Source organism: Trichomonas vaginalis, chromosome III, assembly GCF_026262505.1.
Source record: "Trichomonas vaginalis G3 chromosome III, whole genome shotgun sequence".
In the NCBI taxonomy this organism is placed as follows: domain Eukaryota; phylum Parabasalia; order Trichomonadida; family Trichomonadidae; genus Trichomonas; species Trichomonas vaginalis.
The window spans coordinates 6,153,001-6,167,637 of NC_067205.1; the positions used below are offsets into that span (position 1 = coordinate 6,153,001).

Here is a 14,637-nt window from a genome sequence, read left to right on the forward strand (position 1 = left end):
TAACTCTTTTCCTTTCCTTTTGGTACTGAACGCGGTATTCTTTTCTGTATGCTTTTGTCTTTGGATTCAATGACTTCATCTTTTGCTTGAAGTTTCTTTTCCATCTCTCCACGTTCTGCTTTATATAGTTCATCTAACATCATGAAAATATAACAAGCATAACGAGGTGAAGCCCACATTGCTACAGCGTTTACTAAAAGTCTATGAACATAATAACCTTTCAAACCAGGAGCCAAATTCTTGCGATTTTCATACGGAATCTCTTCTCTCGGTTTTCCGAGGGAAGCAATCATATGAGGAAATTCTTCTAAAAGTTCTTTTGTCTGTTGGTTTTCAAACCAATGATATGCTTGCTTTGTAGAACGAAGAGCATTCATTATACTTTGCATTTGGTACATGTCATCTTTGACTGAACGAATGAGACGTAACTGTTTGTTATACTGTATGTACTCGTATTCTTCATTTATGGCTTCATGAACGATAGCAGTTGTTGTGTTCTCTGATGTTGACATTACTGTCTTTACATACAAATAAAAAAATAAATAAAAATAAAACTAACTTTATTTTCTGACTTTCACAAAAGACCAAAAATAAACGCTTTACATGTATTTTTCAGCAACTTCGTCAAATAATTTTATAGCTTTATCTATCTCATCTACTTCAAACGTTTCTTTACCTTTCGTGGGAGCACCATACATTTTCTCAAAAACTTCAAGCAGTTCTGTTTCAGCAGCTCTCATATCATTAACAAACACAACCTTGACTCTATTGACTGTACTGTCATATCTTTGAGTTATATTATATGTCCTTCCTATCTTATATCTTTTTGTGTTGAAGTCCTTCGGTTTCTGAACGATGTAAAGTAAGCCTTCACTGCAACGTTCCGTATCGAATGAACCATATGTTATGAAGTTATATCCAACAACTGGGTCTAACCATAACAAAACTATTGGTATAAGACTTTTGTCTATAAGATATGCTCTTGTTCCATGAAATGCTACTGATATCATAAGCTCAGGATTTCTTGTCAAAATTTTCTGAGTTGAAGCATTTCTAACCCAGTCGTTTGTTTTCTTTCCAGATGGAGATATAATGTCTGACAAAGAATATTTGTTGTATTTCTTTGAGTATCTTACGTTTAAATCACCTATTCTAACCACTTTGGTGTCATTGTCTATCTTTCTAACTGTTTCAAACTCAATGTTTGTCATTACTGTCTTTACATACAAAATAAAAAAATAAATAAAAATAAAATTAGCGTTATTTTTCTAACTAATGAAATTCATTATTTTTGTGCTGAATTCAATAAAAATAATTTTTAGGTGAAGAGGTGAGATCTCACCTTTTTTTCACCTAATTTTTCACCTCTTTTTTCACCTCTTTTTTCACAAGCGTTTTACATGAATTGTACGATGTATATTTGAAATCCTAAACAATTTCGTAGCTTCAATTTCTTCTTTTAGTACATCGAATGTTTTAATCATGCCGAAAGTTCTTTATATTTCTTCTTGACGTCAGACAGAAGGAAATCTTCTGCAGTTGGATAGTTTTTGTTCAGAAATGTCAACATATCCATTTTATCTTCTGCTGGCTTTTCTGCTTCTTTCTTTAAGTCTGCATAGTCGTTTCGCATTCTTTCTATCTCTTTGACTGAGTAGTTATATTTTCTTATTGCTGCTTTACATTTTGAACATTGCGGATTCATTTTTGCGTTATACATTGAAATAAAACCAGCTAGAACAACTAAGGCGTCAATGGTTTTCTTTAACTCAAAAGCTGCTGGTTTTAACTGTTCATGCCATACCTTACCTCTTCTATCTTTATCTCTTATTTCCCAAACACATTTTGCAACTAATGAAACAAAGTTATCGTATGTCTTAAACTCCACCGATTTATATATGTCAGAAATTTTTTATAAACCATGTCGCAATCTTTGTCCATAACTTTATGGTTGCAATGATATCCTAGAAACTCATAATTTACTTTACGTATGAATTTCTTTATTTCTACTGAGTCAGTTGGTTTCACTTCTATTTCGTCGAATTCAGGAATAGTTAGTTTTTGCTGTTGGATTTCAGGCAATTTGGGTAAATGGTCAATAATGTCCTGCATTTCATAAAGATACTGTTCATTTGTTTCATCTTTCGCACTACAGTCTAAATTACTTGTTAAAAGTTCTTGCTTTATCTTCTGGATTTCTGTTTCAAAAGTATATGAAGAAGGAATAAAGCTTTTCATCTCTACCAACATTGACGTAGGATTCATGACTAGCGAGTTTGGTGCTGTAGTTGTTTGAATTGTTGTTGTGCCGATTGTTGAAATCATATCTTTTATACAAAATAAAAAAATAAATAAAAATAAAACTAACTTTATTTTTCTATCTTAAGGAAATTCATGAAAATTCATCTAAAATTGCTAAGCGGTGAGGGTGAAAAAAGAGGTGAAAAAACGGGTGAGATCTCACCTCTTCACCTAAAATATATTTTTGGTGTAAATTTATGACAAAAATAAATGGTACCATTAATGATATCATGACTGTTCTCATTCATGTCTGATTTACATCTAATGAAAAAGTTTAGAAGAATTTTCTTATTCTTTCTGGCTTATTTTTGTCTTTCCAGTACTCCCGCTCTAATGGTCCCAGATGTGTTGGCTTTGACTCTCTCAAGTTCTTAGATGGTATAACATCTTCAACGCCTCCTTCATATCTTACTTTATAAGTGTCATCGTTTATGTTGTAGCCAAGTATTTCAATAACCACTCCTCGCTTTGCTTCGTCAATGGTTTCAGCAAGTTTGCCATTACTACTTTCGACTAATTTATGACGAGGGTAAAACGCAATAGAGTCGTCAGCAGCTTTTATAAGATATCCATTACCTTGCGTAGAGTCTACGATATAATAGTTTCTACTTAACCTTAAACGTTTCTTTGTCAACGGTTTGTCGTCAAGAACTACACGAACTTTTGTACCAGGAATGAGGGTAAATTGTGTTGAATTTCTGATATTTTGTGTTTGGCTTCGTTTCTTTTGTATATACTTTTCTTCTTGTTGTTGTGTCATTGAATTTGGTGTATGTCCTGTTGTAGAATGTGTTGAGGAATTATATACTTCGAGAAAATGTTTCATTGTTTCTTCGGTAAAGTCTCGCTCTTGGTTTAAATCTCTGAGCGTTCTTATGAAGCGGTTTATGATGCCGAGTATGTTATGGTTATGGTCTTCAGTAGTGTAGTGAGTTATGTTATGCTTAATGAGAAAATCTGTGATTTCATTGCTGAGGTATGCACTGTCTTGGTCTGATGTTAAAGTACTTGGGCTATGTTCTGCTACAAACTTTTGTAAAACTCTTAACACTTCACGAGTTCCTTTATTTTTCATTGGATATGCATATGCTTTACGAGTGTTAACATTAATGAAGATGAGGAATGGTTTATGTCCTCCTTTTCTGCTTTGAATGAGAGTGTCAAATTGGTATGCGTCAGGAGTGTTGGAGTAAATTGGTAAAAAGTAGTCGTAAGGGTTTATTTTTGTTTGATGTACAACATTTTTGTCAAAGAACCTTTTCACTTCAGCTCTGTTAGTAAATCCCCAACTCTTTGCAGCTTCATTGAACTTCTTAAATGACCTCCATGGATGTTGTTCGAATACTTCTTTCAAGCTCATTTATGTAAAGTTAAAGATTTTATTCTAGGCTCAAGCGCGTTCATTGAACCTATACCATGCGAATACAGTCACAAATGGTGGCATATATCTGCACCCGAGCCTGTTGGATTTGTTGTGAAAGTGTGGAATGATTTCCTCCTGGTTCAGTTGGTCGAAAAATCTTTTTTGCTGCATTGTTATAAGATGGAGATAAAACGTCATGGCCAGCTTCATACTCTGAGTTGTATAATGGGTGGTCTCTTAATGAGTGGCTATGGTCGCCAGAAAAATTTGTAGTTCCTGTATGAGTGTGTGGTGGAAGGTTTGCTTCAGTAATTTTCTTCGAACCTCCTGTTTGCTTTGAAGAGTTAGCACAGTATAAGAATTTATCTACAATCTGTTCCCACGTACCAAAACCTAAAACTGTTCTGGATTTGTTGATTCATTGACGTATAAATAGAGCCAATAGGATATATGTTTGAAGAATCTGAGCCTTCATTGTTTGAAGTTCATGTTTAACATTTATAAATCCTTTTGCCATCTACAATATTTATATTGTTTGTTATTAAACCATTAGGAAAAGTAGGAGGATAAATTCTTTGTTCTTGTACAGTTTCACCGTTTCTTCCTGTTTTTGTTACTATTTCGATGCATGCTTTAATTTCTTTAATCTTGATTGTTTGAAATTCTTCATGTGTATGGTTCTTGTCGGCTTTTCCATTAAGCGCAGCATTTACTTCCGACTTCTTTGCATAATTTTCATCTACATAAGTTTTATCTGCTTTCTTATCTAACATTGCTGGTAGTTCGTATGCTTCAAAGTTTCTGGCATGACCTTCAATGTTCATACATCTGTTATCTAAATTGTTTAGTGTATCTTTTACGCTTGTACTTGGATTCTCTAAAGGTGCACTTGAACCAAGGGTATAGTTCAATATTATGTCGTCTGCTCTAACAGTAGTGAAGGATTCATGTGTATGGTTCTTGTCAGCTTTATCTAATGTAGCTTGAAGTTCATTTATATCGGAGATATTGTGTTTATGAGATTTCAAAACTTTGTTCATTGCTTCGAGTTCAACTTTGTCAGCTTTACTTTTAATAGCATCTTCAAACGTTATTTTTGCCTTAACTCTCAAAGTAAATCTTGGTTCAACTAATACACCGTTAACATTGAAACTAGAAGCATAAATTTCATCGGTATGACCAAATGCTTCTGGTGCTTTAGCTGTCATACTGTACAGTACAGCTTATGTCATAACCTTTAGCACGAATGTATTTATATCTTCTTTCATTAACATTTTTTGTCTTCGCTTCATCACTTCGTGTTAAATATCCATGGTAGTTCGTTATAATCTGTTCGTCTGAAGTTATATAATGAACGTGGTTCTTGACTTTATCACTCAGAGCTAGAAGCTCGTTTTTGTCTGCTTTTTCGGCTAATTTCTCATTCACTTCTAATTCAACTCTTCCGCCAGAACTCTTATTATCATTAATCTTTTTCATTAATTCGGTAATTACGTCATAAAGACTATATTCTGTTTTCGGTTTTGTAAATAATGAGTCAAAATTTCTTTTCATCATTACATCGCTGACATTAATGATATCACCAATTCCTTTTTCATTTATTCTCTTCATTAATTCTGCAATAATGACGAATATATAATCTGTTAATTTATTCTCTTCATCGAGGGTTATAGAATGTTTTGAAATTGAATCATTAACTCCTCTAAATAAATCAATAACTTCAGGATACACGTTTTTAATGTCTCGAATAACCCGGCCAGTATCCTGTTGTTCATGTTCTTCGTTCCCGTCGTTACGTGGTTTTATATCTCTAACCATCATCAACGCAGCCATAACCGGAGGGTTTGTTGCTATCTGTTCGAAAATCCGTCCGTTATGTACGGTATATCTAAATAATTTCTTTGTGTTTGTTAAAACATTTGAAACAAGTCTTTTAAAACCATCTACAAAATTTCCTGTTTCACCTAATGTTCTTGCAGCATTTACAAGCTCACCCATTCCCGCTTTTGACCCCAAAAACGTCCATATTGCATTTATTTCACTCTGTATAGTTGTCCATTCAGCGAAACTAACACCCGCATTCGCTAAGCTGAAAATGAAATTCAGTGGATCGAACTTAATTCCACCTTCTTTTTCAATTTCAACGAACTCACTAACATGAGATTTTAAGTATTCTTTCGTTAAAATTGTTTTCCCCGATGTTATGTCATTAACGAAACTATCACCGTCAAAAGTTAACGAATTCAATTTCGTCGTTGATGCTTTTATTTCATACACCGCTTTATCGATAGTTTTTGGCTCACCTTCTTTAGAAGCATATGAAACATTAATGAATGAATTATATGTATTCGTGAATGAGTTAAAATCAATGATTTTCATTAATGACGCCTTTAATGATTCATTTACTGTCGAATCCCTTAAAGCAATTAATGAACTGTCATTTATGAAAGGTACACTGCAAACCGTCGAGTTTGGATCAAATGCTGTAGTTGGTGCAGGAATATTAATGATATAAGTCATTAAATCATTAAGTGACGTAAATAATGTTGTCGTTTTTGATTTAATTTCTTTAGCATCTGTTATATATGGTAATTTTATTTCTGTAGTTTCTGAATTAAAGATATTCGCTAAAATGTTTTGTAAACTGTTTTGAACAGCTGTGTAAACCGTTGAATCCGGAACTCTTACGATTTCACCGTCCTTAATAAAAGGCATTGCACATGGTGTAGTGCTTGGGTCAAATCTTTTTGGGTTATGATTCAACATATATTCTAATGCTTCATAAACAGACCTATATACGGTTGTATTATCTTTTTCAATAATTTCACCGTCCTTTATAAACGGCATAGTACATGGAGTTAAAATAGGGTCAAACTTTTCATAGTCCTTCCATGTTATGTATTTCAGTATTTCCATCAGTGATAACAATATATTTGTCAGTAAGTGTGAGATATTGACCAAAATATAAACGTTTAGCTCTGTCAGCTTCATACGCATATGCAGCTATACTCATATTTTAATGAGAATAAAATGTTGTTCTATTTGCAAAGTACAGACCCAAACGAATACGGGACAGTAAAGCTACAAACAAACTCAGGTCTACAGAATGAGGCGCTTGCATTCAGAATGGTTGACTTCAATGCTATCGCTTCATTCGTTATAACAGATGAAACAGATTTCATGGAGATTGAAATAGATGGAAAGAAGCACGAAATAAGATTTCACAATAATGTAGAATATAAGATGGAAACATTAGCTGGAGTGTTAAATGCTCTCATAAATACTACAATAAACAAGGATAACGAAGAAAACTTAATGAATGTTAAACTTATTGCAGGAGTTTTGAAGTTCAGTTATGCGAAGGAGTTTAAGATAACACGAATGAGTCATAGAGTACAACTTCTTTTTGGGTGCATACCATATGACATTTCCTTTGAAAAGTGTTGACAAAACGATTGAGATGAAATCTGTTCCATACGTATGTTATGGTAATTGTTTATACATTGAGTCTAAAATAGCTAATGTCACAGGCATTTCAGGAGTTAATAGTAAAGGTTCAGTAGAATATAAATCCTTCTGTTATGCAGTCAATTCAATGTTCATTCCAAATGTTCCTGTCATAGCAACTCATTTAGGTAAATGGGTTCGCATTAGTCCTCATAATTTGAAAGACATGCAATTCAGACTTGTTGACTTTCAAGGAGAGCCTGTAGAACTGAAGGCACCAGTGCGAATGACTGTTGAAGTTGACTTTTTAGAAAATATTAAATGCAACAGCTTACAAGAAACTCAGAGCTAAAAATATAAAGTATGAATGTTATGTATTAGGTCATGAACTTTGGTTGTTGCTGTTTGATGAAACAAATGAGTTAGTTATGTCAGTCAAGAGAACAGAAAAATATTGTGTTAGTGAAAACTGCACCAAGTCAATAAGATTAGGTTTGCATTATGAAGATGAGTTCGATACTGTTGAAGAAGTTTTGGATAGATATTACAAATTGCTTTAATTTACTAAAACATATTTCAAACAAAGTTTATATTCTGTTGAAAGTTTTGTATATTCATTCGAATATTTATACTTAAACTCAACTCCTGTAGTTCCTGGTATTTCAATAATGCGGATGTTACCTATTTTCATGAATGGTGGCGTTTGACCACAGCATTCGATTTCAGGGTCGAGATAGTCAATGACACATTGTTTCCCTGTTATTCGTGATATAACATTTTCAAGGTCCTCCTTTGTTAGAATTATTTGGTTCTTGCTTATAAGATTTACCCAAAGCTTCTTATCGTCTTTGAGTAAAATTGTTTGGTATAACTGAAGAAGGTAATGGTCTACGTTATCTGAAGGATTTGTTTGAACATTTGTGTAAGGGTTGTCGTTGGCTTCTCTTGAAAGAATTTGGTCCAGTGGTGGATACTCTAACTTAACATCTGATGTAGCGTTAGCGTTTGAAGCTGAGTTTAAATTCACCGACTTAAGTTCTGGTTCTTTTTCTTTCAAACACTCCGAACTATAGTTCTTTATGACAATATTGTTTGTCGTTCGTGAGTCAACATTTGATGTTGGTTCAATTGGAACATTAACGGCACCAGCTAAGATGGATTTGCTTCTCATTTCATATAGAATAAAAACCTTTTATATGTATGAAATGAACAATATACTCGACAAGGGTTTGAATGTAAAGCTAACGAATGAAAATATTGTTGAATTCACTGAGACAGGAGCTGTGTATAAAGATTTAGAACTACTGAACAAAAGAGCTAAGGGAAGAAGCAGGAACATGAACAAAGGGTGGAAGCCTATAAAAATTTATGTCAATGATGGCTCAGGAGGTTCAAACATAAAGTATGCAGAAAGTTATAGAGTTTATGCTCTCAAAGGTGAAAAGCCTTCATTTAAGAACAGCTATTCTAACGCATATCCTCAAAAGTTAACGGATGGAGAAGTGGATGATATGAATGACAGCAAAAATATTAACAGAAATGGCGACAGAGATGCATGGAATTTGTTTACCATCAGTCAATTGAAGGTTAAACTTTAAAACAATGTTGGTCGTTCCCATGGAATATTTTTGACTTTAATGGTATTAGTCATGATATGAATCTCAAGGTATGAACGAGGAGAGATGAGAGACTTATATGCTTCCCAAATTTCTTCAAAAGGTAATGTTATACCTGACTGTTTCCAAATGAGTTCAATATCATAACGTGAGAAACCTTGAAAGATAACGAAGTCAGTTATGAGACGTTTTATGTTTAAAGCTAAAAACCTCCATGTTTGCATAAGTATTGCTACAGTTAAATGGTAATGTCTGACTTTAGTAATGATGTTAGCTAATGGTGAGTCTGGTTTTGAAACTAAACCTTTTCCGGCGAAGTCGTCGCAAACGAGCAGAGTGTTTGAAGGATATTTTTTGAAGGGGTATTTTGAAAGTTTTGATAGAATGTAGTTTGTCAGTCGTTTCATATCGTAAACTCCTGAGTACTGACGTAAGTGGTGTTTGTCAATAATTCTTTCCATCTCCTCAGAAGTCTTTTGCATTCCTGACTGTATAAATTCAACGATGGCATAATATTTTCTCTTACGTCGAATGTAACGTTGAAGAAATTCAATGAGTTCACTGTCTGGAACTTTAACGACAGAGGCTTGAACTTTTGACATAAATGTTTTCGCTGTTGAGTCCATAGAGTCTGAAGTTGCTGATATAATGATTTGGTCATAATATGAGTCATTTCCTAAACGTTCTGTTATGAGTATATGACGAATGAGGTTAAATGTCTTACCTGAACCCATCTTTCCACAATAGAAATACACACCATTTGAACAGAACTCATAATCTTTGCTGAAAGGAAGAATAAGAGAAGAGTTAAGTTTGTCTGTAGTTTCATTCATGTCTTCATCTACGTCATGTATTAAATGCTTCATTTTATCTCCATTAAAAATGCAAGTCAGAAATATTCAGAACATAGCACCGAGTCTAACTGACAAGAGTATAAAGATATACTATGAACATGTTATGATGAAACCAACCAAAATTCAAGAAAGTCAGTATACTTATGAATATCCAAGACACTGGGTAGAGTATGTAGGAGGTGAGAAAGCTATTGAAATCAGACAGGTTCGAAGTATTCCAGCAGGAAGAACAATATTATTGAAGAACTTTAATGTTTTTGAGGTATAATGATGAAACAAAGAAGCAAGATAGTTTTCCTGTTGCTGTGTATGTGAACTTAGATACAGGAGATGACATGAAAGTTTTTAACACAAAGCTTCAAATGGTATTGAAAGAACAACTTATAGCAGAAGGACACCCATTACCTTCAGAAGTTACCATAGCATATAATTTTGAAACAAATGCAATAGATTTTAAAGTCATCTCTGCAAAGAAGTCAGGTTTTACATTTAATGAAGCAGATGTATATTCGAATGAAAACTTCAAAGCTATTGCATGGTTAGATAATGACGATTGCTTTAAGAAAATATTTAAATACAGTGACTCAACGATGTCAATAGATGACTTCGTGGAATGTTACCATCGACGTTTACAGTAGAAGGTTCAGCAGGATTGCTTACAAGATTGTCAATTGGTGGTATTTGGTCTCGTGAGAACATTGTTATAAAATCCAGTATAAGTGAATTTGCTGAAGAATCTATATTATGTCTTTCAAACTACATGTATTCGCCGCCGAAGCATTATAGTATAACAAACTTTGTCAGTAAGTTTAACATAAGACTTGTCGAACCTTCTTCAATGAAAGATGTTGTGCTACCTAAAGATGGAAAGGATGGACTCATTATTGAAATGATTTTAATAGCATATTAAATGAGTTTGTTTTTGAAGGTCATTCATGATGAAATAACTGTTGTAGAAGATGTTAGCAATTGTTCAGACATTTTGAAGCGTATAGATGAGATAAGAAAGAAGTTAGATAGACCGCAAAGCGGTGAGGGCGAAGCCCGTGAGAACGCTTATGTTTCATTGACTTTCTCCAGTAACGAGAACTTTTATGAGATAATATTGAAGAGAGATGATTTTAATATGGTGTAAATGGTAGCTTGGGCAGCTTTAGGCGCAATGGGAACAAAAGCATTAGCATTTGGAGCAAAAGCACTTGGAGCTTATGACGCAGTAAATAAAATGAGTGGAGGTAGGGTTTCGAAGACATTAGATGCAAATAAAGGGAAGATTGGAGGCTGGGTTGCAAAGAAATTAAGATTAAATAAAATAGGGCTCATAAATAAAGCATCCAATTTGGTTGCGACTGAGTCAGAAAATGCTTTAGGAAAGGACGATGAGTTTGCAAAACACGCAAAAGACTTTAATGACCAGATGAAAGGTGAAACAATGCATTTAAATAGATTCGATGGAACTAAAGAAAATGTTTCTTCTCCACCAGTGGTTTATCCATACGGACCTTATGGAATGTATGGAAACCCTTATGAACGACCATTTGACCCATTGACTGGTGGAAGTAACTGGTATCATTATGGACGAAGAAGAAAGACAGTCAAGTTGGAGACGGACGTAAAGAAAGCAACTAAAAAGAAACCAAGGAAGAGAGTTATAAAGCAATGAATTCAACAGGGTAAAAAAAGAGGTGAAAAAAGAGGTGAGATCTCACCACTTCACCTAAATATATTTTTGTGCTATGTTTTCATACGTGTGGGAGTGGTGATATCATTAATTTTTAAGTTTATTTTTTTATTTTATTTTTATATAAATGATGAAAACTATTGAGATAACAAACTACAACGGTCATGAGTTCAAGAATTTGTTCTTCGTTCCTCGTGAAAATACATTCTATCAGATACGAGGGAGAAAGGGTAAAGTTAGTTTGAGCGTTTATGACAACAAACATAATGGGAGATATATAAAAGCAATAGATACAAACGGTAAGCGTGTTTCATTAGCTTTGTCAAAACTTACATACATTTATTTTGACAGTGACTTTGACCTATATGAAGAAGAAAGTGAGTCAGAAGATTATGAGCTGTTATGTGAAGCACAGCAATGGGAGGAGTTGCAATACTTTTGTAAGTGAGAACGTTTATTTTTTCATTAGTGAGGTGAAGTGGTTGACGGCTTTGTAAATATTTAAGGTTAAGTTAGTGTTGTCGTTTGTGTTGTAAAATATACGTTAACGGTTTTGTAAAGTGTCAAATTCACATATAATGGGTACGGTGGAACGCAGTGCCTCTGTACCCTTGATATGTATACTAACTTTCTGTACAGTTTGTATAATAGGTTGTGCTTTCTCTTTAAGTATACCTAATGTACTCAAAATCTTCCTTCCAACTCCAAATACACCTCTGGCTATTGTTCCCACTGCGGGTAAAAATCTAGATGCGACTCCTGCTAATGCGCCAAATAAACCCATTTCTTATGGGTTAAAAAATGACGAATCCAAACAAGGACCCCTATGTTTCTAAAGCGACAAAGAAAGCACTCATGATAAAAATCTTTAGTTCAACACCAAATGCTTGGTTTATGGATATCTTGGAAAACATTCCGAGAGTTAGAACAGATGGACCTCCATACTGGTTAATATTTGTTGGTCAAAACACAAGATACTGTGAAGCCATACCATTATGGTCCAAAAATATTTTAGATGTGAAAACTGCTTTGACAATATTCGTTGACAAATACCATCCAACAAAACTAACATCTGACTGTGAAAGTTCTTTCAAATCAGATGATATTAAAAACTATCTGCGTTCAAAAAATGTAAACCAATATTTCATTGTCGACCAAAACCATTCTGCTCTTGGTGTCATTGACGGATGTATAAAAATGTTAAGAGACTTAAACCAACCACAAGGTGGTGAAGCAAATGAAATGTCATATGACGACAAGTATAGACACTTCTCCCAGGCAAAGATGAGACAAGTTTTAAATATTTACAATAACCGTAAACAAAAAGGTTTGGGAAACCACTCCCCGAAGAAATGAAAAACAACCCTGACTTAGAGAAAGACTATATATTTAATAATTTAGTCAAAAGAGACAAACAAGAAAGAATGCCGGGCTTCAAACTTCAGAAAGGTGACAAAGTAAAAATAGAAATACCTAAACGCGATCCATATGAAAATACTATTGACTATGACAACAATGGGAACTCGACAGGTACTCACATTCGTGTTCGTAAAAATAGAAGAAAGTATACAAGAGAATATTATGAAGTTTTAGGCAAACATGGCAAAATGTACACACTGCAAGCAGAAGATAAAACTACTATTGTCAGACCTTGTTTCAAACTTGTCAAAGTTCAAGGTGGTATACTTTCAAAGACAGTTCCTAACAAATATAAGACAACTCCTGACGAATATGCTAAAGAAGTTGAAAATGACGACTAAGCAATTCTATACCATGCGTAAACTGTCATGTAAGGTGGCATGTATTCTTTACTTTGTCCCGTTGTTTGCGTATATCCTGAAACGAAATGTGTATGGTTTCCTTCTCCCTGAGTGTCATCCCAGTAACAATTTATAGCAAACTTAACGTCGTCTTTAACATCATATCCTTTACCTTTTGTCATTCCTGACCAATCCCAATATCTATGCTTATGCCAACCTGCTTGAGATGTACTTAAATCTATGTAGTGACTGTGTGCAGGTAAATTTTCACCTGAAATCGTTTTACTTCCACCTGTTTCCTTTGAAGAGTTTGCACAATACAAAAACCTGTCGACTATTTGTTCCCATGCACCAACACCAAACATTACTTGAGGACCTCTTGCTTCCATAGATGTATAAATAGAACCTACTGGGTTCATTAAATCAAACATATGAGACATTATAGGATTGTCTCTTTTGAACTTAAAATATAGTGCAACTATTTCAGGTTTCTTCTGGTTTGTGTCAGAATATTTTTTATAATATAATCTTATGTTTTCAGGGTAGGTACAGTCTTGACTATAATATTTATTTCTGTCATCTGTATAATAATATACTATTCTCGTTTTTTCTATTGCATTATATCTTTTATATCTATAATAATCTAAATATAATGTTAGCTTTTGTTCATCTACATGTGGTGTTCTGTCGTCATCTCCATAGTCATAATAATGTGGTGCCGGAGCTGGGTCAGGTAATATCATATCCACCATTTCATAAACTCTTAAATATTTCTTTTGTTCGTCTCCATATAAGTTTAGGTAGCAGTTGTTGTCTAATGGAACTTTAACTTCTGTACCATCATTCTTTTTATAGCTTACATACATTTCATTGTTATTTTTCGGAATGAGTTTATACCGTGTACCATTTTCTAAGGACTGTACCAACTGCCATCTAAAATATTTATTTTCTTCATTGACAGAAAAGTCACCAACAATAGTTTCAATATTTTTTGTTCCTATCAAACTTTGGTATATTTCATTGACATATGTTTTATCTGCTTTATTTTCAAGGCTAACGTTTAAGTCTGTTATTTCAGAAGATGTATGTGTATGTCCAACGTCACTTTTCCTGTTTAAGGTTTCTTGTAAGTTTGTAATATTTGCAATGGTATGTGTATGAGTCTTATTTGCTTTTGTCTCTAATGTTTCCTTAAGACTTGGTATTTGGTTAATATAATGTATATGAGTCTTTTTAGAATATTCGTTTTCAGCTCTTGTCACTTCACTTGACATTTTATTGTCAACATATGTTTTGTCTGCTAGTTCAGGATGAGTATGTTCTTTTGTTGCATAAGCATTGTTAGCTCTTTCTTCTTCTTTTGCTATTGCATCGTCTACATATTCTTTGTCAGCTTTGTTGTCAACATCTGTTTTCAAAAGAAGTTCATTTATAGGTTTCTCGTTTAAAGTTCCTTTTGTTGGATTTATACAGACAGTATGGTTCTTATTGTCTTGAAACAGAAACTCATCTGTCATTGGGTTTATTGTCAGTTTTAAGTTTCCTTCTTTCAATGACTCAGATATCTTAGAATAGTTTGAAAAGTTTGTTGTGTTCTTATTTAGAGCTTGCATAA

General features: G+C 33.8%; 9 protein-coding genes and 2 pseudogenes across 11 annotated transcripts, besides 2 other annotated features; 2 read left to right on the forward strand and 9 right to left on the reverse strand.

Annotated features, from left to right (window-relative positions):
* Positions 1 to 11,891: part of a mobile genetic element that runs on past the window's edge.
* On the reverse strand, positions 27 to 512 carry TVAGG3_0650930 (KilA, N-terminal/APSES-type HTH, DNA-binding family; the record flags this gene model as incomplete). Its single annotated transcript, XM_051241626.1, has 1 exon — positions 27 to 512. A coding segment is annotated over one exon (486 nt), but the record flags the coding sequence as incomplete, so codon positions are not given.
* Positions 1,930 to 2,318, reverse strand: TVAGG3_0650940 (annotated as a pseudogene). Its single transcript has one exon. A coding segment is annotated over exon 1 (389 nt).
* On the reverse strand, positions 2,576 to 3,127 carry TVAGG3_0650950 (integrase core domain containing protein family; the record flags this gene model as incomplete). Its single annotated transcript, XM_051241627.1, has 1 exon — positions 2,576 to 3,127. The coding sequence occupies one exon, from the start codon at positions 3,125 to 3,127 to the stop codon at positions 2,576 to 2,578; it is 552 nt and encodes a 183-aa protein (XP_051088214.1).
* Positions 3,217 to 3,661, reverse strand: TVAGG3_0650960 (integrase core domain containing protein family; the record flags this gene model as incomplete). Its single annotated transcript, XM_051241628.1, has 1 exon — positions 3,217 to 3,661. A coding segment is annotated over one exon (445 nt), but the record flags the coding sequence as incomplete, so codon positions are not given.
* Positions 3,702 to 6,379, reverse strand: TVAGG3_0650970 (annotated as a pseudogene). Its single transcript has one exon. A coding segment is annotated over exon 1 (2,678 nt).
* On the reverse strand, positions 8,028 to 8,282 carry TVAGG3_0650980 (uncharacterized protein; the record flags this gene model as incomplete). Its single annotated transcript, XM_051241629.1, has 1 exon — positions 8,028 to 8,282. A coding segment is annotated over one exon (255 nt), but the record flags the coding sequence as incomplete, so codon positions are not given.
* Positions 8,706 to 9,560, reverse strand: TVAGG3_0650990 (protein of unknown function, DUF4106 family; the record flags this gene model as incomplete). The annotated part of the gene is made up of 1 exon (XM_051241630.1): positions 8,706 to 9,560. The coding sequence occupies one exon, from the start codon at positions 9,558 to 9,560 to the stop codon at positions 8,706 to 8,708; it is 855 nt and encodes a 284-aa protein (XP_051088217.1).
* Positions 10,717 to 11,244, forward strand: TVAGG3_0651000 (protein of unknown function, DUF4107 family; the record flags this gene model as incomplete). Its single annotated transcript, XM_051241631.1, has 1 exon — positions 10,717 to 11,244. One exon carries the CDS (start codon positions 10,717 to 10,719, stop codon positions 11,242 to 11,244), a length of 528 nt encoding a protein of 175 aa, XP_051088218.1.
* TVAGG3_0651010 (uncharacterized protein) lies at positions 11,390 to 11,710 on the forward strand (the record flags this gene model as incomplete). Its single annotated transcript, XM_051241632.1, has 1 exon — positions 11,390 to 11,710. One exon carries the CDS (start codon positions 11,390 to 11,392, stop codon positions 11,708 to 11,710), a length of 321 nt encoding a protein of 106 aa, XP_051088219.1.
* Positions 11,892 to 11,926: 35 nt separating the features above from the next.
* Positions 11,927 to 14,257: a mobile genetic element.
* TVAGG3_0651030 (phage tail repeat-like family) lies at positions 13,019 to 13,462 on the reverse strand (the record flags this gene model as incomplete). Its single annotated transcript, XM_051241633.1, has 1 exon — positions 13,019 to 13,462. The coding sequence occupies one exon, from the start codon at positions 13,460 to 13,462 to the stop codon at positions 13,019 to 13,021; it is 444 nt and encodes a 147-aa protein (XP_051088220.1).
* An 86-nt stretch (positions 14,258 to 14,343) lies between the features above and the next one.
* Positions 14,344 to 14,635, reverse strand: TVAGG3_0651040 (phage tail repeat-like family; the record flags this gene model as incomplete). Its single annotated transcript, XM_051241634.1, has 1 exon — positions 14,344 to 14,635. A coding segment is annotated over one exon (292 nt), but the record flags the coding sequence as incomplete, so codon positions are not given.
* Positions 14,636 to 14,637: the final 2 nt, after the last annotated feature.